The sequence below is a fragment of the Chelonia mydas genome, chromosome 5 (genome assembly GCF_015237465.2).
Source record: "Chelonia mydas isolate rCheMyd1 chromosome 5, rCheMyd1.pri.v2, whole genome shotgun sequence".
In the NCBI taxonomy this organism is placed as follows: Eukaryota; Metazoa; Chordata; order Testudines; family Cheloniidae; genus Chelonia; species Chelonia mydas.
Window position 1 is genome coordinate 132303274 of NC_051245.2, and position 26893 is coordinate 132330166.

A 26893-nucleotide genomic window follows, 5' to 3' on the forward strand; every position below is an offset into this window, starting at 1 on the left:
GTCTCTGTGAGGTGGGGGGGAGGGGGCCAAAGAGGGATTCTCCATGGGGCAGCGGGGAAGGAGCCTCAGAGGAAGGGTATCAAGGATCAGGGGTTCGCCGCGTTAGTCTGTATCCACAACAACAAGGAGTCCGGTGGCACCTTAAAGACGGACCCATTTATTTGGGCATAAGCTTTGGTGGGTAAAAAACCTTGTTGTTTCAGAGGAAGGGGCGGGGGGTCTCCCTGCGCGGTGTGGGGGAGAGGGGAGGGGGCCAGGGAGGGGGGGTCTCCCGGGAGGTGGGGGGTGGGCGGTGCCCCCACGGGGCGGGAGGGAGGGGGGGTCTCCCTGCGCGGTGTGGAGGAGAGAGCCCGGGAGGGGGGGTCTCCCCGGGAGGCGGGGGGGGGCAGGCGGGAAGCGGGGGGGTCTCCCTGCGCGGTGTGGGGGAGGGGGCCTGGGGGGGTCTCCCCGGGAGGCGGGGGGGTCTCCCTGCGCGGTTGCAGGGACAAGGGGGGCGGGGCTGCAGTCAGGTCTCCCCGCGGGGGCGGGGCCGGGGGCGGGGTCAGGCAGGAGGCGCCGCCTGAGGAGACGCAGCCGAGCGCGGAGGACGCCGCGCGCCGGGCCCTGCCCCGCCCCCTTCTCTTGGCGCATGCGCAGCAGCCGCCGCCCGCCGCCGTGTGGACTGGGCGGTTTGTTGGCCGCGGCCTGAGCCCGGGGGGTGCACGCCCCCCTGCCCCCCCCCCCCCAGGTGATGCGCGCGTCGAGCGCCGTGGGGCGGGGACTCTGGAGGGAGGGGCGGCCCCGGCAATGGGGGCAGAGAAGGGCCGGGCCGGGCGGGGGCCGTGGGATGAGGCGGCCCCCCGGGGAGGGGGTCGTGGGTTGAGGCGGCCCCCCGGGGGAGGGCCGGGGGTCGTGGGGTGAGGCGGCCCCCCGGGGAGGGCCGGGTGGGGGGCTGAGGCCGTGGGGTGAGGCGGCCCCCCCGGGGGAGGGCCGGAGGCCGGGTGGGGGGCGGGGGCCGTGGGGTGAGGCGGCCCCCCGGGGGAGGGCCGGGTGGGGGGCGGGGGCCGTGGGGTGAGGCGGCCCCCCGGGGGAGGGCCGGGTGGGGGGCGGGGGCCGTGGGGTGAGGCGGCCCCCCGGGGGAGGGCCGGGGGCCGGGTGGGGGGCGGGGGCCGTGGGGTGAGGCGGCCCCCCGGGGGAGGGCCGGGTGGGGGGCCGGGGCCGTGGGGTGAGGCGGCCCCCCCGGGGGAGGGCCGGGGGCCGGGTGGGGGGCCGGGGCCGTGGGGTGAGGCGGCCCCCCGGGGGAGGGCCGGGGGCCGGGTGGGGGGCGGGGGCCGTGGGGTGAGGCGGCCCCCCGGGGGAGGGCCGGGGGCCGGGTGGGGGGCCGGGGCCGTGGGGTGAGGCGGCCCCCCGGGGGAGGGGTGGGGGCCGGGTGGGGGGCGGGGGCCGTGGGGTGAGGCGGCCCCCCGGGGGAGGGGTGGGGGGCGGGGGCTGTGGGGTGAGGCGGCCCCCCGGGGGGCGCCAGGGGCCGGGTGGGGGGCTGGGGCAAGCACTGACGTCTCCCCCTCCCCCCCGTAGGTCGCTGGCCATGGAGGGCGCAGGGCCCGCGGGGGCGGCGCCCCCCCTCTCTGCGGCCATGCGGGCGAAGATCGAGCGGAATCGCCAGCGGGCGCTGATGCTGCGCCAGGCCCGGTTGGCCGCCCACCCCTACGCGGCCGCCCCCGGCCAAGGTTTGCTGTGACCCGTGAGCGCTTCTTGGCCCGTTCCCGGGCTGCGCGGGCTGAGGGCCAGCCTGTCCTCGGGCCGGCGGTCCTGGCCCACGGCAGCGCGCCTCACCCGGCGTGCGCCTCGGTCCCCCAGAGCAGCCCGGGGGCTGTGAGACCTGCGACTGGTGACTCCCCGCCGCGCAGCCCCCGGCGGGCTCCCGCCTGCCTTGCTTCCCCCTGGTCGTCTCCACTCGGAGCTAGAGGGCGCAGGGCAGGCTGGAAGGTCTGGGGCCGGCCCAGAATAACAAGATAGTGCATCGTGTAGTGTTGTGTTAAACAAAACCTGGTGAATCACTTGGTGATCGCCTGTTCTGCTCATTCCCCCTGGGGCACCTGGCACTGGCCACTGTCGGCGGACGATACTGGGCTAGGTGGACCTTTGGTCTGACCCAGTCTGGCCGGTCTTATGTTAAAACAACCTGCAAGTTAAAGCCAGCCGATATAGATGCTAGTACTGCTGAGTCATATTGGCTTGTAGTCTAAGAAGCAGTGAATCATGGGATGGGAAATATGCATGGCTGCCAAATGGAAAAGGCCAAAGTTGGCAGGGCAAATGAGCGTTTAGGCTTCTAAGAAAGTAATGCTTACAACTGAGAATTTAATTGATTAAAACTAGAAAAATGAATACAAATTATTATCTTGTTATGGCTGAGCGTGGATAAAACTGATTATTCATGCTCATTCTACGAACCTTTCTTAATCTGTTTTTTCCTATTTGTGAAAATACTTTAGAAATATGAGTTTACCATGTCATTTAAAATATATTTAGCATTATCTTTTTATTTGGATCACAGAATACAACAAGAATTTACAGGCATTATTTACACTAACTTAAGATGTTTTGGAGAGCAAAGGTGTCCAGTTTGTTGTTTTTTTTGTTTGTATGTTTTTTAAAAAGCCCAAACATTCATTTGTTTTGGCAACTTGTGCTTTATAAACTTCATGGGTTTTCTGTTATATAGTTGACAAATAGGAAAAGTCCATCTGGTAAATGTTAAGTCTTATATGATCACATAGTTCAATGTACATTTATTTTGCTGCAGAACTGACTTCTTTCAAAAGGGTTTTCAGCTTCACCTTGTACTAAAGCTTTTGCACTCTGGCTCCCAAGTATAGAAAAATGCTTTATTAGATTTCTGCTTTCTAATACACACTTCTCTGTTTGTTTCATTTAATTTGGGTAAAAGTATGCACTTTATAATCTCTGGACCTATGCATCACAGGCATTAGGTATAGCTAAGGTTAAGATTTTGTCACGGTTATTTTTAGTAAAAGTCAGGGACTGGTCGTGGGCAATAAAGAAAAATTCACAGAAGCCCTTGACCTGTCCTGGACTCTTACTAAAAATAACAGTGACAAAATGGGGCTGATGGAGTATGAGAACCCTAGCCCTGCTGCTATGATTTTTAAAAAAAAAAATCTGATTTTTTTTATAGGTTTTTGACTCCAAAAGCATTTTATCAAAAAAATCCTGTCTAAACATAGTTTTAATTAAGATACATTATAGCTCAAAGATATCTCATCATGGAATTGGGATTATAAATTGTATTTCTATAGTATAAGACAATATATCCACATCTGGCCTGCGGGACCCTCCTGCCCGGCCCCTGAGCTCCTGGCCCAGGAGGCTAGTCCCCGGCCCCTCCCCCGCAGTCTCAGCGTGCCGCCGGCGCAATGCTCTGGGTGGCCGGCCAGCGCAGTAGCAGAGCCGCAGCCTGACCTGGTGCTCCAGCCGGTGTGGCTGTAGCGCCGCCAGGCAGCGCGGTAAGAGTGTTATACCAATAAAATAAAAACCAGCAGGATCTTATTAAAGGGGAAAAGGCGAAATACCACATTTATTGTGAATACAGAAAGAATCATAGTAAGCAGTTAGTTATAGCTATAACATTCCATTCAATTTCATATTTATTCACATATTCATTCATACACACACACACATACACAGGTTCTGCAAGGTTGTTATCATAGTTACCAGCCTTAGAGTTGCTCATGCCAAGCCACTGGCCAGGTGGCCTGGACACGAGGAGGGAGCAGGGCCTCATTAGATGCACATCTGATGCTCCTGGAAGTTGGTTTGCAGAATCAGACCCCAAAGTTCTCACTTTCCAGAGTCCATTTTTATAGGAATTTCTTCCTATGTCAGTCTATGGGAATTGCTTCATCATGCTGTTGCTGAATCAATCAGCAGATGTCACATTCCTGACGGCTCCGTGCTGCCAGATGTTATCTTGTTCTTTGGTTCTCCCATTCTTGAGGCTGTTGGGTGGATTCCAGTCTGCCCTCCGGGGGTCCTCTGCTTATTTCCACTTGACGCCTTCTTCAGCCGATGGACACTGCATTCTTAGGCTGGCACCTCCCTGATCGTTCAGTTATTATCCACACCAAGCATCCATCCACATACATACATCCTCTATCTCTATTTTAATCACAATTGTTAACAAAGCGAGATGAATACAACAAAAGGGCGGGGAGTCTCTGGGTGCTGCTTCTGTTGTTACAGAGTATTGCTTTGAGTCTCTTTCTGTGTGAGTGGTGGTTGTTACAAAGAATTGCTTTGAGAACAGACTCTGTCTTAGAATGTACTAACACAATTAGCAGCTTGCAAGTTTCACACATAAAGGGAGAGAAACAGTACCAAAAACCAAGAGACCTCTTAATTAGTAATACCCTGGAATTTAAACTATGGGGAATCAAACTCATTTGTGATTTTAATACAGAACTTCTTTAATATGATCCAACAAGAGGGTGTTGGATAGAGGGCAGGGGAGTGGGTGGGGGGTGTGGATAGGGGTCGGGGCAGTCAGAGAGCGGGGAATGGGGGGTTGAATGGGAGCAGGGGTTCCAGGGGGGCAGTCAGGAAGGGGGGGGGGTTGGATGGGGCAGCAGGGTGCAGTCCGAGGTGGGGGTTCCGGGGGCGGTCAGAGGACAGGAGCAGGGGCTGGTGGATGGGGTAGGAGTCCTGGGGGGGCCATCAGGGGACCGGGGGTTGGATGAGGCAGGAGTCCCGGGGGATCTGTCAGGGGGCGAGAAAACGGGGGGGGGGGGGGTGTCAGATAGGAGGCGGGGGCTGGGCCATGCCTGGCTGTTTGGGGGGACACAGCCTCCTAACCGGCCCTCCATACAGTTTTGGAAACCTGATGTGGCCCTCAGGCAAAAAGTTTGCCAGCCCCTGCTATTGTCCCTCTGCAAATTTGTGTACACCTCTTACTCTTACCTCTCTCTCAAAATGCAAAGTTTCAAAAAGTTCAATGAACAGAAGATTGTAGTGGGCGGAATAGATCTGGACAAGGAGAAGAAGTCTGGAGATAAATGTGAGAAGGGAGGGACAGGCAGTAGAAACAAAAGTGAAACTGTTTGGGCAGTATATTCCAGAAGTCTTGAGGTCTTTCTGAGTGTAGCCTTCATTGATTTGAGATCTACCATACCATTCTCTCACTAGAAGGGAAAAACCTATAATGGCAGCAGGCCGCAAAAGAGACCCAGTTTGGGAATATTTTAATGAAGTTCCTCTACCTGTGGGTAACACAGGCATGCATACAAACAGTGCAACAAAGAAACGCAAAAGGCCTAGTTGCCCGAATGAAACAACCTTGTGAGAAGTGTTCCTTCTCAGGAGGAAGCTGCATTGAAGATGATGACAGGAACATGTCTGAACATGCAGGATCTTCAGGTTGGTAAACTTTTTTATTTCATACTTCTTTCTTAAGGACTGCCTGTCTTCCTTCTGGACTGTTCTTGAATTCTCATGTTTGAGCAAAAAATATAGTTGTTACTCTATGGTACTGTCATTTCAGATGCAGCTGTGATAAAAAATAAATAGGTGAAATCGTCAGATCTTCCTTTTACAATTTCACCTTTAAAGCACTGCTGAGTGTCAGTGAATGCAATGAGTAATACTAAATGAGCAGTATGGTAATAATAATTAACTGCATTGACTTATTTTGTTTAGGAGAATCCATCCTCAACATACAGGATTCTGAAGACTATCCACCCTTCAAGATCACCATCATTTTCTATAGTTTCAGAGCTATCTGCCAATGACAGTGTTTCAGTCACATCATGTATGTCACATAGCCACAGTGTATCACCTGTAGCAGAAAGAAAACAAAATCTCCATCATCCAGAAACAACCATAAATAAGTTTGTGATAAGAACCAGCAGATTACGAAAAGAGGTAATTGATGAAAAAATTGCCCGGTTTGTTTCTGCAACAAATTCTCCTTTCCGTATGATTGAGAACCCACACTTCATTAACATGGTTCAGTCATTAACACCAGGATACAGTCCACCCAACGGAGCAGATGTCGCAGGCAAATTCCTGGATAGTGTATGAAAGAGAAATTGAGCAGTGTGCAACAGGTCTTGATGGGTTGAGCAATGTCCACAATGATCCTGTTGTATGTGGTTGTGTGACAACAGAAGAAGAGAATGTCTTCCTTACAGAAACAATTGCTATATCAGGAAATGCACACACAGCAGAATACTGACAAGAAGTAGCAATAAAAGCTATAACAAACTGTGGAAAAAAAATTCAAATGTCTGAAACCAAGCTGTGTACTAGACAATGCTGCAAATGTATCCAAGATCAGAAGAAAGAAGAGAGTGAAGAGAGTCCCAAGCTAATAACATACGGTTGCATTGCTCATTTGATGCACCTCCTAGCCAAAGACTTCAGTGTTCCACAAATAAAGGCTAATGTTGAAATTGCAAAATACGTCCGTAACAACCATTTTGCAGCAGCTGCTCTGAAAAAAGTGGAAGGAACCAAGCTAAGTGTCCCACAAGACGTGCGATGGAACTCAGTAGTGGACTGTTTTGAGCACTATATCAAGAACTGGCCTAATCTGATGACAGTTTGTGAACAAAATCATGCAAAAATAGATGGCCCTGTCACAGCCAAAGTGCTCAGCATTGGGCGTAAGAGAAATGTTGAACACATGCTGAGTACTCTGAAGCCTATTTCTGTAGCCTCGAACAAAATGCAGGGAAATCGCTGTTTTATTGCTGATGCTGTTGAAATTTGAAGGGAACTGAGTGGGATCTTAAAAAGAGAAATCTGCAATGACAGAGTTAAATTACAAGAATTTAAAAAACAAATGGGACAAGCACTATCTCCAGCTCATTTTCTTGCAAATATTCTCAATACTCGGTACCAGGATCAAACCTTAACTGCTGAAGAAGAGGCTATGACATGGACATCCAGCAACGATCCCTCCATAGTACCAACTTCAGAGCTAAGGGTGAACCATATGTTTGCTGATGATCTTTTAAAGAAAGTCACAGCAGTGAACAGGTGGAAGTCATGTAAGCACTTGGATTCAGAGACTGTTGAAGTGATGATCTCACCTTTAATAGCAATAGCTTCTTTTGCTAGTGTAGAAAAAATATTTTCTTCCTTTGGACTAATTCATTCTAAATTGAGAAATCATTTGGGACCTGAAAAAGCAGGAAAGCTTGTTTTTCTTTTCCAGATTATGAACAAACAGGAAAATGAAGGTGAAGACGACTGAGTTAGCTGCAGAAGCCAATATTTTAAGTTTCACATGTTGACCTGGCTGACATAATCAATTAAATTTTTTTTTTAATATTTCATTTAACTATTTTAGTTAAAAAGAATTTTTACAAAAACAAACCTGATTTAAAAAAAATTGAATGTTTAACTAAATTCAAATTTCATATGCTTGTTTTGTTAAAATATTATGTTTGCTGTTTAAAAAAAAATCCAGAATACATAACGTTGTTTTAGTTAAATAAAACAATGTAAATGTCTGTCTGGTGATGTTCTCCTCCTAATCCAGCATGCAAGAAAATCCTCCAAATATTAATGATTAACTTGTTGAATTGGAGATCGTTCACCTCCCAATGACTTCATAAATATCTGCTTTATTTATCTTTGGTAAATGAAATAACCAAACAATCATTCATTTTTGGATATAGCTGTAAAACTAATCTGAAAAGTTTTCAGAATAAATCACTTTAAAAATATATAGTATGTACCTTCTAAAAATGAAACCTACATCTATCTCTGAGTTGTGAAGAATATGTATTAAGGTTATAACAATCAACAATAATGTACTTTCATGTAGAAATCCATGATTAAATAGAGTCTTCCTGACTAGTGATTTAAATCAAATCCACCCTGCCAGCAACTGCTGTCCATGGGGGCTCAGCTGCAAGGAACCCTTGCCACCTGTGGTGGCTCAGAGCTGCAGGGTTGGTGGTTCGGAGCTCTGGGGTCCCTCCGGTGGCTGGGAGATGAGGGGGAGGGCAGAAGTGGAAAATGTCACAGGTCTCTGGAAATCATGGAATTCGTGACCTCCATGCCATAAGCTTAGCCTTAGGTATGGCTTTCAAGAACAGTCTTCCACCAAGTTTGGTTCTTTTGTTGCTTTCCTTGCTCTGCAGTAACAAACATAGTGCAACCTATGCATGTATATTTTCCTTTGTACAATAAATGAATTACTTTCAGTTATTAGAAACCTGCTCTTGGAGTTGAATGGCTCTGCGCGTACCCTGCATCTCCCGGTCTCCTAGATCTATGAGTAGTACTGACAGTGTATTTTGAAAGCAGAAAGATTTCCATGCTAGCTCATGAATGTTGGATGTGAAGGTCACATTTTGTAAATTAGTTTTTGCAAATAATTTTGCATTTACATTGATGCATGCAATTCTTTTAGCCTTTAAATATGCTGACTTCTCTTGTTTGTTTTTTCAGGAAGTGCTAAAGTTAAAGCACCTCCAAAGATAATTGACACAGGGGGAGGGTTCTTTCTGGAAGAGGAGGAAGAGGAGGAACACAAGGTTGAGAAAATTGTTCATCAGCCAGGTAAAACATGATTCATTTTGCAGAAAATGGCTATATTGGTCATTTATAGTTAATATGAACACACTAGTAAAATGAATAAGCTGCTCCATTTTGTGGCACACTAGCTGAACAGGAATTATGAAAAGTCAGCAGCGGCTTCAGAGAAACCTGAAATACATTTGTGTAAAAAATGTGGCTTATTATATATCCTTATGTTGTTGTTAGTGAAAATGGTCATGTCTTTTTCAATAATTAACCAGACAGACTCTTAATTTAAGATATATAAATGTCTGATGGGGGAAGGTGAGGACCCTAAGTAATAGAATAGCCACAGTCTACACTTTTCTGGGCACTAACAATTTTTACCGAGTATATTCTGATTCCTCATTCTCTAGTAACAAATACTGATGCAACAGTCCCCTACTGTATAAAAGACCCAAACACATTGAACCAGATCCTTAACTAGTGTAGTTCAACATCTGCATTGATTCCAGTGGCGTTGATAAACTATACAGTCAATTGCTTGACCACACTTGGGTTTGTTATTTTGTTAAGAAATATACTTGAGAGCAAATAGCCATCAGACAGGCGTAATTAATACGGTACAGGAAAACAGTTCTATACGATGGCAGTCTCCAAAGAGCAGATTGGTGCAACAATATTACATTCTCCTTATGCAGGGGTGCGTCCTAAAGTTACACCTCTAAAGCAATACTTTTACACTCTAAATTGTTGATCAGTAAAAGGTGTGACGGGTTGGACCCCTTGGGAAGTCACCTGATGTGCTGCGATACCACTGAGTCTACCTGTTCTGCCAGCATGGGCCCCCATTAGCCTGTCTTGCTGAGCCAGGCACTTAAAACCTCCTCAGACACACACACACAGGCAGGGCCACACCCAGCTGCAGATCAGCTCTGGGAAGACTCGGTTTAAGGGACTTGTGCCAGCATGCGGATGTCCACCTCCCTTGCAGTACAGACCCAAAGATATATTATATTCACCTCTTTCTTCAATCTGGAAGAGGGTATGCACAATTTCTTGCCACACATCCTGTTAGAAATCACATGTACTGGGTTATATTATAAACCAGAAATAAATGTATTAACTATAACAGGTGTATTTTAAGTAGTTAAGGTGGTAGCAGACAGAACAAGGCACATTACTAAGAAAATAAAACAGAGCATGCAAACTAAGCTTAATACACTAAAGAAACTGATTACATGTAAGTTCTCACCCTCAATGTGGTTCTAATATTCTTCACAGGCCAGATGCCCTTCCAGCCTGGGCCCAGTTCTTTCCCCCAGTTCAGTCTGAGTTGTTTCCAGCAGTCATCTCGGGTCGGGTAGCAGGGGAGAACTGACTACCTGCATTACCTCACTCGCCACCCTTAAATAGGATTTGCATACGGCAGGAGTCCTTTGTTTCCTAGTTTGACCCCCCCTTTCTTTACAGTGGAAAGTTACAAGAAGTCCCAGATAATGTTTTAGCATCAGGTGACAAGACCACCTGACTCTGTAGGGCCCTTGTAGCCATTCTTCACAGGCTGACCCACACGTTCACAGAAAAACTAAGCTCTTTTACAGTCCATTGTCCTTGTTGATGGGCCATCCGCCCTGACTGGCTTTTCTATTGTTGTACCTGAAGTGTTCGCAGTGGGTGTCACTCAGAGTAGTGTAGTTGAAATACAGATACATAGTCAATGTTCCTAATTTCAGATACAGAAATGGTACATTCATACAAATAGCATAATCACATTCAATAAATCATAACCTTTCCAATGATATCTCACATGAGCCATATTGCATAAAGTATATTTGTTATGTCATAGTCACATCATAAGCATATTTTCATAAAGAATATGGAATGACATGTCACAAAAGGTACCATATACATTATTTGAAACTGGATTTAATTAATTTAATTTAGCTTTCTACCTTGTTTGTTTCTGGTACCATGGTGTAGCCTTTTATCTTTTGTTCTGAGCGTATGCATGCCAGGTCTAAGAGGCATAAAGACACCTCTTAAGTTTGTGTGGGTAACTCCTTTCCTGCTGCTGTGAGTAAATAATTGTATGTCCAGATATTGACAATTTTCCTATCTACTCAAGCCAAGGTTTACTTCAGCTAATGCAAGGTGTTATGGGATACTTAAATAAATTAACAGGATTATGGTTTAGGCCAGTTTAGGTAATATCACTGTTACAGTATTTGTGCTTAATGTTATTGGTGCTTCTTGCATACTAATATATAGTGCAGATAATACATAATATCAATGATATTTATATACTAACCAGCATATATTAATCAACAATGGGGCTGTACCAATTTATAACAGCAGAGGATCTGATCCATGCTGTCCTGTAGTCCCGTTCGAGCAGTTGATACTTGTGGGGGTGCTTGCTTAGGAGTGAAGTCAGCATTGTGTACCATTACACAATTAACAGCACTTCTTGACAGTCACAGAAAGGGTGCTGTCTCAAGAATGATGGATTCAGGCATCAGGAAGTGGCAGGAGCAATAGGGAAGGGCCAAGTCACCTGGTAGAAGGTAGGCTAACTGGGGCGGGGAATGAAACTAAATGACAAAAGTGAAGAAGGGTGGGACAGGTGCTATTTTCTTGGCTGTTAAAATGCTTCCAGATTGCATCATTTCCCCACACTTTTCTGGGGAGGATCCCATGCATGTCCGTCAGCCCTACCTACATTTTTTCCATCCCCTCATCTAAATTAACGAATAAAAACCTCCAGCAAAACCAACTGCTTCCTTTGTCTCTTCTTGCTTCATTCCATTCTGAATCCGCTGCAGGGCAAGTAATCATGTACGGGGCTTTGCCACTGAATCTCAGCCGTCAGTCGTGCTGCCCCAGATGCTCCAATATGTAAAATTTCAATAAGTGGGGTAAGGGCATCTACACTTCCACCATTGCTGTTCAACCACTGGTAACTTCATTGTATTATTGTCCTAATAAAAATAGCTTTATACTGTTACTAATTAGTGGGAGTATGGTCTAATAATTACACAGCCTAATGCTAAAACTTGATTTTGAGACATGCTGAACGCCTACACTTTCCAGTATAAAATGCAAATTGGGATAACATTTAATTTTTGCTAGGTTAGGTCTGCTATAGATCTGAGTCTATAATTAGAAATGCTTGACTGTCAACAGTGTTAGGGGGCTTATTCCTTCACCCACTTACTTCCCTGGTCCTTCTCGCATAAACAGAGAGCAACAATACCCGAAGTCCAAAGGTGCAAACAATTCGATGTTTATTGGGGTGAACTTCCAGCAAGCATGATTCCAGTTTCCTTCCTTAGTATCCTCCTTCCCAGCTCTGACACCACAGAGCCTTACACCTGTGTCCCTGTTCCCATTCCTGCCCTTAGCAAACATGATTCCAATTTACTTACCCCCATTCCCTGTTCCCATTTCCCCCTTTAGCAAAACATGATTCCAATTTCCTTACCCCCATTCCCTGTTCCCATCTTCCCCACACCCACCCACACACCCACCCACTCACTTCCTGATTGACTGCAGGCTATATAATAAAACTTGAGTTCTGCTTTGCTATACCTTAACCAGTCATTTTCCTGAAATTTAACTAACCAATCCTAACATACTGTAACATGATTATGTAACCAATTATATCCCACCACCTTAATTAGTTTACACCCAGCAAAATTAATTATACAGCAGACAGGAACAATCACAGAACCAGACAGAGATTATACAGACAAACAATAGCAAAGTGGGAACTATAATGACAAGACAATACAGAAGTGAGGATTTCACATCCCACCTATTGATAAGTGAGTTCTTGCCAGACAGGATGCTATCAAACTAAGTTTCCTTTTACATTTTCTAGGCACTTCCCTTTCTCTGGAGGCGATAGGCACTATCAGGACAGGATTGTATTCCTAACAGTCCAATAGCACCTTATTTCAATGTGACTAGTTTGGAATGTGAGGATGTGACTGTCGCTTCCTAGCTTATGGCTGCCTCTGCTGCTTAGCCAAAGGCCTTAGCCTAAGCATAGGGCCTCAGACTGTCACAGTGAGAGAAGGCCCTTACACCGGCAGACAGTGATTTTGATTCTTTCTTTTGTACCTCTATAACTGGCCAAGTGATAAGAATACACCTAAATTCTTAGAGTATAGGCCTTTACAGACAGACCTGAATATCTATATCCTAACGAACAGTTTTAGGGTTTAAAAAAAAAATCTAAAATGTACAGCTCTTCATTTGGTCTGAAGCAAATAGAAATGTATTGAAAGTATGGTTAACTTTGTTTTTCCACTCTAACCTGGTGCCGTGTTAAGGGAACACTTCCCCTATCTGCAACAATCCAAATCAGAACTCCTTCTTGCAAGCTGTGAGTGTGCACGTGCACACACTTCAAATGCTGAAATCGGAGAACTCCTTTTTAGAACTTTTATTCTTAAGATCTGTTACTTGTTATTTTGAAAGATAAAATGGCTTCAGTGGGACTCCAGACAGACAGAGGTCCAGCTGCAAGGATCCGATTGCAATATCATAGCCTTAGTTTGTACTACAGAATTTTAGAAAACTCTTCAGAAGGGAAAACATGAATAGTGCATGTTAAATATACAATATAAAAGCCACATTGTAAATTAATGTTAAGCCCTAGTAAGATCAAGCCCAAATACTTTACCTAACTAAAATTATTTGTTCCCTTCCATTAGGACCTGTACTAGAATTTGATTACCTTATTTGTGAAGAATGTGGCAAACAATTCATGGACTCATATCTCATGCAGCACTTTGATTGGGCAACATGCGATAATTGCAGGTATTGTAAATAATGGGCAAAAACAGTTTGGTAAATATATTAAATTAACTATTATTTTACTAGAATCAGAAGTTGATGTTAATGATTTATACAGTTCTGTTGTAAAAACACATTTACATTAAAGAGCTATCATAGGAATGTTATTGAATAAGATATTGTCAGTTGGAAAATTATATGAATAGAATTGAATAACTTTGTGTTTTAAAGCAAAAGAACGACATCTCTCACATATGCCTCTTAGTGCAAGATGTGAAAAAAATACATAGTATGTTAGAAATGTATAGTCTCTTTGCTTTCCAGCATTCATATTGCATTGTTTAAATATGGTAATGGAGATTATTATCCCATCAAGATTATTACATATGTTCAAAGAAGTGAAATTAGTAAATAACAGATTAGCCATGTAAGGATCTATTTTTAAAAAACCACTGTGGTAGAAAGTGTTCAGCTATTTAAATAGTCAAATTAAACAAGACTTTTTATAGCTGCTGTAAATTGGAGTATATCTGTGATTGGGATGATCAGCTGAGTTAGCCCTAAGTATGCCTTTTAAATTTTGAAAATTGAATATTGAATAAATAGTTCTTGATGTGGTTATTTATTGGATCTTGTAGACATCACCTGACTGAATCCACTGTGTTTTTTTCCACTGACATATGGCAATTTTTAAAATTTCACTATATCTATAAATTTGTAGCAAATTGGGGAATATATTTAAATGATCTCTCTGATAAGGATTTCATTTATGTAATCATTTGGGCATATGATAAAGAGATTCAGGTGATACTTTGGATCAAGACAGGTGAAATAAATTTGTTTCAGATGCTCACTAGGACCTCGTGTGACCAGAATGTTCAAATTGTCTCATTACTTAGCCAATAAAAAATGAACTTTTTTTTATTAAACCTTTTGCTTTATTTTATTATTCCTTGTGCATGCCAAATGTCTTGCATTTGGAAACTGCATTGGCTGTATAATTTGTATCTGAAACAATGAAGATTTGAAAATATAGTATCCAGTTATCCCCTCTTGTAGGAAAAACCTGTGGTAGAATTGAGGTAGAAACTATGAGATGATCCTGGTACGAGCCTGTTCTCTCTGCTTCCCCCCCAAACAAACAAACAACCAGAGGGTGTCTAAACTACTGTGTTGATACTGGAGTTCAGGAGGACTACTCACTTGCCTGAGTTTTCAAGATCAAGGCCCACATTACAGTAGGGGTATAAGGTGCATTGTACAGTACATAACTGGACTTTAATATTAGCCTGTTACATAATGCTTTTCACCTGTCTCTTTTTAAAAAAAAATCTGTTCCAGAGATGTTGAAGGTAAGCATAAGCTTATAACAAGGACTGAGGCAAAGGAAGAGTACCTTCTTAAAGACTGTGACTTAGATAAGAGAGAACCGGTGCTCAAATTTATTTTGAAGAAAAACCCTCATAATTCACAGTGGGGTGACATGAAACTTTACTTAAAATTACAGGTATGAAAATGTTTGTAAATTTTTCAAAATATATGGTCCTTTTTTGCATTTTCATGACATTACCACTACCATCCATAATTTAATCATTGTGGTACTGAACCCAGAATCTGTACCATTTAAATAAATGGTACAGTACATGTGATAGAATTTCAGTTGTCCCTGAAATAAACGGGAAAGGTTGAGTTTCTCCTATACAGTAAGGAAGTTCTTTAGTGATAACAAAACTGAGAGAAAGTATGTTGCAGAGGAAAAAATAACTTTTCTTTAGTGACACAGAATCACAGAATATCAAGGTTGGAAGAGACCTTAGGAGGTCATCTAGTTCAACCCCCTGCTCACAGCAGGACCAATCCCCAACTAAATCATCCCAGCCAGGGCTTTGTCAAGCCTGACCTTAAAAACCTCTAAGGAAGGAGATTCCACCACCTCCCTAGGTAACCCATTCCAGTGCTTCACCACCCTCCTAGTGAAAAAGTTTTTCCTAATATCCAACCTAAACCTCCCCCACTGCAACTTAAGACCATTACTCCTTGTTCTGTCATCTGCTACCACTGAGAACAGTCTAGATCCATCCTCTTTGGAACCCCCTTTCAGATAGTTGAAAGCAGCTATCAAATCCCCCCTCATTCTTCTCTTCTGCAGACTAAAGAATCCCAGTTCCCTCAGCCTCTCCTCATAAGTTATGTGCTCCAGCCTCCTAATCATTTTTGTTGCCCTCCGCTGGACGTTTTCCAATTTTTCCACATCCTTCTTGCAGCATGGGGCCCAAAACTGGACACAGTACTCCAGATGAGGCCTCACCAATGTCAAATAGAGGGAAACTATCACGTCCCTCGATCTGCTGGCAATGCTCCTGCTTATACAGCCCAAAATGCTGTTAGCCTTCTTGGCAACAAGGGTACGCTGTCGACTCATATCCAGCTTCTCGTCCACTGTAATCCCCAGGTCCTTTTCTGCAGAACTGCTGCCTAGCCACTCAGTCCCTAGTCTGTAGCGGTGCATGGGATTCTTCCGTCCTATGTGTAGGACTCTGCACTTGTCCTTGTTGAACCTCAGCAGATTTCTTTTGGTCCAATCCTCCAATTTGTCTAGGGCCCTGTGTATCCTATCCCTACCCTCCAGCGTATCTACCACTCCTCCCAGTTTAGTGTCATCTGCAAACTTGCCAAGGGTTCAGTCCACGCCATCCTCCAGATCATTAATGAAGATATTAAAACCTGTATGGATATGCTCTTTGAGTAAAAACAAAATAAAATATCTATGGATCTGTTCTTTGAGTAAAAACGTTTGCAACCCATGTGTCTGGATGTGTTCTGCAGGAAAGTATCTGGGGATTACAGTAGACAAGAAGCTGGATATGAGTCAGCAGTGTGCCCTTCCTGGATATCAGGAAACACTATTTTGCTAGGAGGTTGGTGAAGCACTGGAATGGGTTACCTATGGAGGTGGTGGAATCTCCATCCTTAGAAGTTTTTAAGGCCCAGCTTGACAAAGCCCTGGCTGGGATGATTTAGTTGGGGATTGGTCCTGCTTTGAGCAGAGGATTGGATTAGATGACCTTGGAGGTCTCTTTGAGCCCTAATATTCTGTGAAAAATATCAAGTTGCTTAAAGACATGTATATCTTAGAAGAAAACAACTGTCTTGAAATATGTTGGAGAACCCCAGTACAATGCAATTTAAAGTGTAATTTTATGTATTTTATTTATTTTTATAAGCACAAATTAAAAGTCTGGCTTTCAATTCTGATTATTTAGCAGGTCAATCAAGTTTTTGGGTCCCTTAGAAATATAATTCATGCCTTAATATTCTTAAATGTGGATGCATGAGAAATCAATTAGAGTTGGATTAGGCCCTTAATTAATAGGTAACACTAGTTTTCCATGCATGAAAATCCATTTCAAACAAAGTAACCTATCTTTTGTTTTATAAGGAAGCTTTATTAATGTGTGGGAGTGTCACAGGGTGCTCTACTCACAGCTGGGTGGCACCCCGTTCTGGCACTTCTGGGTTAGCTCCGCCAGGTTCAGTGCCCCCTCTCCAGTCTCCCACTGTTGTTGCTCTCCTCCCACTCATGAAGTCACAGTACCGCTGCTTCATTACTCATCCCTCCTCTGAGGTCACACTGTGATTTCCCCTTCCACACGAGTCTTTCAAAATCTCTCTGTACAATCAGCATGAGGTAGTCCTCATGCATGTTTCCCTGACCATGTCACTCCCACAGTGATTCAGGCAGTCTTCCCCTTCACTGCTTTTAGCAATACCAATCCACAGTGGATGGTATGGGAACCTAGGCCCACCCTCTATTCTGAGTTTCATTCCAGGGCCCTATAGCAAGCAGTTAAGGTCTGGGTCATCACCAACCCTACTGCCCTCTTCCCTAAACTACTTCCTACCATGCTGCTTTAAACATTTTTCCCCAGCCTTCCTAATCAGACCCATCTCTCTCAGGCCTACTCGATAAACCCTTCCTCACAGATTCCTGTTCCCCCTTCCTTCTCCCTTACCACAGGGAGAGTGACTGCAGGGTTCCTCCCTGTTGCCAGTCTCCTGGCTTTATAGGTGAGCTTCCTTCTAATTAGCACCCTCTACATCATGGGTGGGCAAACTTTTTGGTCTGAGGGCCACATATGGAAATAGAAATTGTATGGAGGGCGATGAATGCTCACAAAATAGGGGTTGGGGTGTGGGAGGAGATGAGGGCTCTAGCTGGGGGGTCCGGGCTCCAAGCTGGGGCTAGAAATGAGGAGTTCAGGGTGCGGGAGGGGACTCTGGGCTTGGGCGGGGGGTGAGGGCTCTGGGGTGGGTCTGGGGATGAGAGGTTTGGAGTGCAGGAGGGTACTCCAGGCTGGGATTGAGGGGTTCAGAGAGTGGGAGAGGGATCAGGGCTGGGGCAGGGGGTTGGGGCATGGGAAGAGGCTTAGGGGTGCAGGCTCGGGGCAGCGCTTACCTCAAGTGGTTCCCGAAAGCAGCGGCATGTCCCTTGTCCGGCTCTTAGGCTGAGGCGCGGCCAGGCAGCTCTGCGTGCTGCCCCGTCCGCAGGCACCGCCCCTGCAGCTCCTTTTGGAGCGCTGGAGGGGCCATTGGAGCACGTAGGAGCCAGAGGGGGGCTATGCAGCGGCTCCCAGGAGCTGCGTGGAGTGGCCCCCGAACCTGCTCCCCGGCTGGAGTGCACCCCATCACAAGGGTCACAAGCAAAGAGGGAGCTAGCCAGGTGGTGGAAGTGGGATTGATGGTGGGATATGGCAACACAATAAAATTGTGTAAGAGAGAGTTCTATTCTAAACTAGAGCAGCTTATCCACTTGTGATCTATCCCATAGGTAATAAAACGTTCACTTGAAGTTTGGGGTACTGAAGAAGCGTTGCAAGAAGCAAGGGAAACCCGCCAAGATAATAGAGAGAAAATGAAACAGAAAAAGTTTGATAAAAAGGTTAAAGGTAAATGGTTAGAATTTAAACTAAGGTTATTTTTTTAAGGTTTATCTTTGATAGGCCATCAAATAAAACCAGGTAGTAAGTGGTTGCTTCTGGACATGGAGAGTCAGTGTAAATAATTTTTTGCTGCAGCTAAAATAATGTCTGTCTGTATTCATATTTATTTCCACATCTAGTGATGTAGTGAGAAACTGACACTTTAATAATATGGCCAGATGAAAATTTTTATAACCATTAGAAATATGGACACAACTTTGATAGTTCAGTATCACTGTTGTCTTATTTATGTTCTCTGATGTACCCCCACAATATATCATAAATCTGCCTATCCAAATAACTTTTTCCTCACTTTGTTTGAATGAGAACATGTATTTTGTCTCCAGGAACCTAATTTTGCATTACTTATATGCTTGCAGCACTATCAGTGGGAATTGACCCTGTATATGAAAGCCAAATTTAATCTGTAAGGTACAACGTGCCTTTCCTTCCCTATATTTAGAACATTCAGCTCTGCAGTTTTTACTCAGCTGCATTGTCTTTCTAGGTAAATAAATTGAATACCTTGCAGTTTAATATCGAGGGGAAAGATGTTAATAACAGAGATCCAGTTTGAAAATATATTTGAATGAGGCTATAGTGATGTAGGTGTCTTAGCAGCAGTATTATATTGATAGTAAGAAAAAGGCTATACTGGCATGTTTGAGTTTCCTTTACAGTATCTCTAATGTTGAGGTGGATAAGAGGAATTATAGGTCAGGACTGAGGAGTGATGAGGAATTTTACAAAATTACTCCTTTTAACTCTAATTTACCAAATTAAGTAATTTCAGTAACAAACTTTATAGGTAAGCAATGGGGCCTCGAATACTCAAGACAAAGTCTGGCATATGAGATCACATCTTGGTTTTGTAAGTCAAAAAAGTAAAAATTAAAACCTGGGAACCTGGCAGCTTTGAGGACTCGTATAGTCTCACATAGCCTCGCCTATTCTATTACAAAAAAAAAATACCACACATAATCTCAATAATAAACTTGGAAGACTAACTAACCCAAATGCTCTTTCGGAGTTATTAGTCTTTCTTCATACAAGTAGTCCGTGTGGCTTCAATGGCAATACTTGCATGAATAAGGCAATCAGAATTTGGCTCGAGATATGTTTCAGAAATAACAGACATTTTCTCAGAATACATAAGTAATGTGAGTCTGCCTAAACACTGAGTTTCTTGTCCCTTAATCTGTTCTCCTCACAAAGGTGTTTGTCCTTAGTGCTGGCTCTTTTTTTTTTTAAATAACTACCATTTATTGACCAAAGACTGTCTAAGGGACCTGTGTTTATATTTTTCATCAGAGCTCCGTCGAGCTGTTAGGAGCAGTTTGTGGAAAAGAGGAACAAGTTCCCACTTGCATGAGTATGGACCAGAAGAAAACATTGAAGAAGATATGTACAAAAAGACATGTACTATATGTGGCCACGAATTAACATATGAGAAAATGTAATAGCCCTTGATTGATTTTACATAAAATGCACTTTTGTAATGTTAATATTTTGTATCAAGTAAAATAAAAATGATCGAGAGTAAATCTGTGTGGGATTGCACAGAGAAATTAGTACTTTTTAATCACAGAGGGATCTTTTGGACCAAGTGGGTTTTGTCACAAATCACCCATGTCTTAGATCAAGGGGTTTTGATGAGTGGTCAGCTGGCTGGTGGGGCTGTAATTTAAGGGTATGTCTACACTGCAATTAAAAACCTGTTGCTGGCCCATGCCAGCTGACTAGGGCTTGCGGGGCTCGTGCTAAGGGGGTGTTTAATTATGGTGTAGACATTTTGGCTCAGGCTGTAGCCCAAGCCTGCATGTTTACACTGCAACAGTCCCTAAGCCCAAGCCCTGCAAGCTCGGGCCAGCTGTGGGATTTTTAATTGCAGTGTAGACATACAGTAAGTTCCCATCCCTGTAGTGTAGCGAAGAGTTGGGATTGGAAGAAATGAGTCCCAGCTCACTGTCTTCTCTAGCGAAGATCTTGGCAGGTATAATATTACAATAAATGTGTCATGGCTGAATCCCTGCTCTGTCACTTTGAGTACAGAAGGTGGGGGCCTGCAAGGATTTTTAAAATTAATACTGGCCACTCCAGGCTTGTATTAAGCTCCCAGCGTTACAGCTTTTCTCTGACCTTGGCTTGGTAAACGCTGCCACCACCCAAATGCAAAAAATCCCCTTGGACCCAGGAAGGAGCACTTGGGAATTCCTCCTTGTGGGGTACTCTCAAGCCCTTTCATCCCCCTCCTCCTCCTGGGGAAGAGCTGAGAAAGAAAACAAAGGAAATTAGCTGTTGCTACCAGCTAATCAAACAACATGCACAAACCTTTTAGGACCCCAAAAATCCAATCCTGTTCTTTAAAAAAGTAAATTTTATTAAAAACAAAAAGGAAGACAATACATCTTGAACTTAGGCTTCTGCTAGATTTTAAAAGAGCAATTCCAAAAATTAAGCACCCAAAATAGTTTTCTTCGGGGTTAGCTTAAGGTTACAAGCAAACAAAAGCATCGGGGGTTAGCACAGAGGAGTTCACAAGCCTTAAAAAATAAACAGAAATAAACCTAATCACGTCTTCCTAAACATTCCTAATTTACTTACATAGCTGAGTTGTTAAAAGTAGTTCTAGATATGATCTGATTGTTTTTATATCTGGTTCAAACTTTACACAGCATTCCTGATGCCTGTCTCTTCTGCCCAGAGAAAGCAACAGACAAAGGGAAAGTTTCTTTCCTGATTTTAAAAGTTCTAGCCTTTTCATTGGCTCTTTGGTCAGGTGCCCACTTTTTTTCTTCTTTACCTGGGGGACTTTTTAACCCTTTACAGGTAAAGCAAGTAGAGAACAGTTACCGAGAGGGATTTTACAACTAACTGGCTGGCCGGGTGTCCATCAAAAGGAACTTCCTCCCCCCCTGCCCACACACACTTCATTTATCACAAAAAGCAAGTGGGGTGAGGGTGGGAGAGTGGCAAAAGGGAAGTCACATTTTGATATCAAACTTTGATTAAATTTATTACATTCAAAAGTTTCTGTAACTTAGCAATTCTTTTTCCTAACCACTCCCCAAAACCAGCATGGTTTATTCTGAGCCTGAGCACATTTATGCCCCATGCCTTGCCAATGAAGGTGAGGTCATGGGAGCATGCCTACTTAGTCTTGTCTGTTTTTGGGAAAGCTTCATCTCTGTACAGTCCTACTTATAATCAATATGCTTCTGAAATTTGGCTTTATCTGCACCTGGTGGGAAAGAGGGAATTGGTTTTTTCCCTTTGTCTGGTTCTCTGAATTATTTTTTAAATTGCACATTGATGAAGTTCTCAGGGGTATGTTCAGATTGCTACTGTGGAACTTTCTTCTTGAAAGAATTCTCCTCATAAGCTTTTTATTTATTTACTTATTTAAACTGGCCCTATCTGGTTTCAGAAAAGCCTTTTGGTGGCTTCACCAATTAAAAGTTGACAGGAGTCTTTCTTGAAAACTAACCCTAAATATAATAGGGGAAATAGTTCTTTGATACAATTCTTGTAATTTGGGGAGCTTCTTTCACTCAAATTCTTGGTGGGTGAGTTTTTGTTTTTTCTAAATAAACCAGTTTCATTTCTTTGGAGAACAAACTTGACAGGGAAACATTAAAGTAAGCTGAACTGGAAAAGCACACAATCTGCAGAAAAAAATAAAATTAAGAAAGTCACACTAAATTGATAGTAGTAAAGAATAAGTGCTTGTTAGAACTTTAATTAAAGATAACAGGTGAACTCTTTGTTCTACTGAAGTCAATGGGAGTTTTGACAATGCAGTGGAGCCATGATTTTCTCCCTGGTGAATTATGCTAAAATTTATATTGTACAGAAACTCCTCACTTAATGTTGTAGTTATGTTCCTGAAAAATGCAACTTTAAGCTAAATGATCATAAGCAAATCCAATTTCCCCATAAAACAATGTAAATGAGGGGGTTAGGTTCCAGGAAAAAATTTTCACCAGACAAAAGGCTATATTATATAGATACACACACACACTATAAGTTTTAAACAATTTAATACTGGTACACAGTGATGATGATTGTGAAGCTTGGTTGAGGTGGAGGAGTCAGAGGGTGGAATGTAAAAAGAAAAGGCATACCTGTTGCACCTGAGAGACTAACAAATTTATTAGAGCATAAGCTTTTGTGAGCTATAGCTCACTTCATCAGATGCATGGAATATTTCCCAGGGAATGCCTTACAGCTAAATGATGAACTAGCAGTTGGCTGAGCCCTCAAGGGTTAACCCTCACACTCTACAAGGCAGCAAGAAAGGAGGGCACACAAAGACACGCATTCCGTGTGTGTTTGAGAGAGAGAGATGCACATTTCCCCTTTAAGTATGAAGAGTGGGGTCAGAAGTACACTGCCTTGTTAATTAGATCAGCAAGCTGAGACCTGACTGCAGCTGCTATCTAAGGCAGCAGCTCCCTCCATCTGTGTGTCCCCCCTGCTCTATGGAAGATGGGGTAAATGGGATGCAGGAGCCAGGGGGAGGGGGACACCCTGACATTAGTCCCCATCTTCTTCCCCTTCCTCCCAACAAGCAGAAGTGTCGGGGAGCAGTTCCAAGGCAGAGGGCAGGAGCAGCACATGGCAGTAGGGGGAGGGACAGCTGAACTGCTGGCAATTGATAGCCTGCTGAGCAACTGCTGCACAGGGAACTTATGGGAGGGGGGAGCTGATGGGGGCTGCTGGTCCACCCTGGTTCCAACCACCCACCAGCTAGCTGCAATGGGCTGCTCTTCCTGCAAGCAGTGAACAAACCAGGCGGCTGCTAAACGACATTAGAAGGGAGCATTGCACAACTTTAAATGAGCATGTTCCCTAATTGATCAGCAACGTAACAATGAAACAACGTTAACCAGGACAACTTTAAGTGAGGAATTCCTGTATTGGGTTTTCCTGAAGTATATGAGGGACAGCAGTGCTTCCATAATTAAGGGTTATGTTGAGATTGCATTTAAAATATTATGTAATATGCAACATGCGGCTATGACCACAGGAATGTTTTCCTCATTGAGGCCTAATCTGCCATAAAGGCATCGCCAGCGCACCTTTAATCTGCCAAATGCACATTCCATGGTCATCCTGCACCTATTGTTGAACTGCTCCTTGCTGCTATCCGGGTTTCCCACATATGGCTTCATGAGCCATGGCATTAAGGGGTACACCAGGTCTCCCAGGATCACTATGGGCATTTCAACATTCCCTATGGTGATCATCTGGTCTGGAAAGAAAGTCCCTGCTTGCAGCTTTCCGTAAAGTCCGGTGTTCCTAAAGATTAATGCGTCATGCACTTTTCCAGACCACCCCGCATTGATGTCAGTGAAACGCCCACAGTGATCCACAAGCACCTGCAAAACCATGGAGAAGTACCTCTTCTGATTGATGTACTCCATCGCAAGATAGTCCCGTGCCAAAATTGAAATACACCCGTCACCTATTGCCCCTCCAGTTAGGAAAATCCATTTCTGCAAAGCCATCCACAATTTCACGTACATTGCCCAGTGTCACGGTCGTTCGCTGCAGGATGCAATTAATGGCCCTGCACACTTGCATTAACGCAGCCCCTATGGTCGACTTCCTAACTCCAAACTGATTCGCAACCAACTGGTAGCAGTCTGGAGTCACAAGCTTCCACGCTGCAATCACCATGTGCTTCTCCCTTGAGAGGGCAGCTCTCATCTAGGTGTCCTTGAGGCGCAGATCTGGGGCAAACTCAGCACGCAGTTCCAGGAAGGTGGCTTTCCGCATCTGAAAGTTCTGTGGCCACTGCTTGTCATCCTAGACCTGCAGAATGATGCATTCTTCGAGTGATTGCTCGTGTGCATTCCACAATGGTGTGCGTGCTCGCCCTGTGCACCGGTGCCGGAAGTTTTTCCCCTAGCAGTACCCGTAGGGGAGTGCCCCTAGCAACCCCTGGAGAGGCACCACCATGGCGCGGTATAAGGGGCGCTGTGTGCTCCCCCCACCCTCAGTTCCCTCTTGCCATCAGTGAAGGTGTGTCCGAACTGCTCTGCTCCAGCGCTGCTGTAGCTTCCCTCTCTGGACTCCGTTAGTTCGTAGTTAGTACCTGTAGGTTTGGGTTTGGTTTTTTTTGTTTTGTTTTTTTTTAAAAGAGAAGATGTTAGAATATCAAGCACACCCGGGTCAGGGCATGCCCCGCGCCCTGGGCTTTAAGTCGTGCAACACTTGTAAAAGGCCTATGTCCATGAGTGATCCGCACGCTGACTGTTCACACTGTCTGGGGGAAACCCACCTGAGCGACCGCTGCAAAATTTGCAGATCCTTTAAGCCTCAGACCAAGAAGGAGCAGGTCACACGGCTCCGAGCCATTTTGATGGAGTTGTCCCTGACCCCAACACCGCTCCAAAGCGGCACTGAGCACCGCGACATCGATGTGTGGTGACCCATCGGTGCCTTCCACTAGTCAGCACCACTCCTTTGCCTTTTTACAGTGTCCTGTGGACAGGAAGAGGTCTTCTCCTCCAAGGCGCTGGGGGAGAGACTAGACCCACGTTGGGCAGCTCTCCATCCCCATCAAACTCACAGCCTCTGACTCAAGTTGAGCAGAGTAGCCTGGCCCACTCCGAGCCAACCTCCCCAGGCGCCAGTGGCCACATTCGGGTGCCCTCCATGCCAGAGGCCCTGCAGGTGGCTCGAGACGTTATATCTCTACCAGTACTCGTTGCAGCAACGCCAGCAGCTCCCTGGTCCAGAGGCAAGCCGGCGTTTGGACCTCCACAGTCGCCACCCAGACAGTACCGCTCGCAGTCGAGGGAAAGTTCCCGAAGCTGTTCTCCACGCAGTAATCGTCCTGCGGGCAGCCCACACCGGTCCCCGTCGACCCCCACCAGGTTGTCTGGCTGGGTGCCGAGCAGCAGGGGTTCCAGGCACCTTTCCGCCTCAAGGGAACGCAAACCTTGCGATCAGAGCGTGCCCCACCGGGAGCAGGACAGACGACGGAGATCACTGACTCTGAGAAGCTATCATAGTCCCTCGAGGTATGGACATCGACACCACTCCCATTCTTCGTCCCGTTCGAGGTCCCCACCGCAGCACTGCTCCCGCAGCCCCAGGCATAGATCGCCAGCACCCAGTCGCCCTCGATCTCCAGGATGCGTACTTCCACATTCACATATTCGAGGGCCACAGGCATTTCCTCCGCTTCACGGTAGGGCAGGAACACTACCAGTTCGCTGTCCTCCAGTTTTGCCTATTGACGGCTCCCAGGGTCTTCACAAAGTGTATGTCTGTGGTAGTGGCCTCTCTCAGGCGTTGTGGGGTCCAGATTTTTCCCTACCTCAATGACTGGCTGGTCAAAGGCGGCTCCAGATCACAGGTGCAGGATCACGTAACACTCCTCCTGTCCACATGCTCCAAACTGGGGCTGCTGGTAAACAGCACCAAATCCATGTTGGTACTGGTGCAATGCACAGAGTTAATTGGAGCGATTCTGGACGTGACATCGGCCAGAGCCTCCCTCCCCCGTGACAGATTCGAAACCCTGAGGGGGCTCATCGGGGTGATCACGAGGGTTCTGTGACTGACATGCCTCCAGCTCCTGGTCACATGTCAGCATACTCGTACGTGGTTCATCACGCCAGACTCAGGATGCAGCCCCTTCAGCTCTGGTTTGCTTTCTCCCAGTCCAGAGACAGGATGGACAAAGTCCTCACTGTGCCCAAACCTGAACTAACCTCCCTCTGCTGGTGGTCCACGCCGGGGAACGTGCTCCAAGGAGTCCCGTTCAGGGACCGGCCCCCAACTGTAGAGTTGGTGTCTGATACGTCAGATTTGGGGTCGGGGGCCCATGTGGGAAACCTCCAGACCCAAGGTCTGTGGTCCATGCAGGAACTAGCCCTGTACATAAATGTCAGGGAGGTCCGTCGAGCCTGCGTGGCCTTTTGCTCATGCCTAGTAGGCAGGGTAGTCAGGGATTTCATGGACAGCACAGCCCGATGTTCTACATCGACAGGCAAGGCGGGGCCTGCTCCCCAGCCCTCTGCCAGGAAGGCCTCAGGCTGTGGGACTTCTGTATGGCCCACAATATCGCCCTGGAAGCCTACCACTTACTGGGCGTCTGAAACGTTCGGGGGGATTGGCTGAGCCGGGACTTCTCCTCTCAGCACGAGTGGTCACTGCACCCGGAGGTGGTGCACAGGATTTTCCACACATTGACCTCTTTGCAACCAGGCAGAACGGCCAGTGTCCCCATTTTTGCTCCGGGGTGGGGGGGGGGGGGAAGAGGGCTGGGCATGGGCACGATCTCCGATGCCTTCCTTCTGTCCTGGTTGGGTCAGCTTCTGCATGCCTTCCCCGGCCATTTCCACTGATCAGCAAGGTCTTGGAAAAGATCAAGACAGACAAGGCTCAAGTCCTTCTGATCGCCCTGGCATAGCCCAGACAGCACTGGTGCGGGACTCTCATGAGCTTGGCTGTCGCCCTGCCGTGGCCATTGGCAACCCTCCCAGACCTTCTCTCCCAGGACCGAGGTCACCTCCTCCACCCCAACCTAGCGGCCCTCTACCTCACAGCATGGTTGCTCAATGGTTAGG

The 26893-nt window shown here is 45.7% G+C and overlaps 1 protein-coding gene across 3 annotated transcripts; it reads left to right on the top strand.

Annotated features, from left to right (window-relative positions):
• Positions 1–623: 623 nt before the first annotated feature.
• On the top strand, positions 624–19852 carry XPA (XPA, DNA damage recognition and repair factor). 3 transcript variants are annotated; one of them, XM_043547652.1, is made up of 7 exons: positions 624–727; positions 1555–1706; positions 8458–8568; positions 13248–13353; positions 14671–14836; positions 18158–18275; positions 19620–19852. In XM_043547652.1, exons 2-7 carry the CDS (start codon positions 1565–1567, stop codon positions 19766–19768), a joined length of 792 nt encoding a protein of 263 aa, XP_043403587.1. In that variant the 5' UTR covers positions 624–727; positions 1555–1564; the 3' UTR covers positions 19769–19852. The 3 variants fall into 3 exon arrangements, with proteins under 3 accessions (XP_043403587.1, XP_037758311.1, XP_037758312.1); XM_037902383.2 differs by having other exon boundaries at positions 643–724; positions 1553–1706; XM_037902384.2 differs by having other exon boundaries at positions 651–721; positions 1553–1706.
• The last annotated feature ends 7041 nt before the right edge of the window (positions 19853–26893 follow it).

Coding starts and splice junctions, on each gene's coding strand:
- XPA (XM_043547652.1), top strand. CDS start 1,565: ATGGAGGGCGCAGGGCCCGCGGGGGCGGCGCCCCCCCTCTCTGCGGCC. Junction 13,354..14,670: donor GCAACATGCGATAATTGCAG/GTATTGTAAATA, acceptor AATCTGTTCCAG/AGATGTTGAAGGTAAGCATA. Junction 14,837..18,157: donor AACTTTACTTAAAATTACAG/GTATGAAAATGT, acceptor TCTATCCCATAG/GTAATAAAACGTTCACTTGA.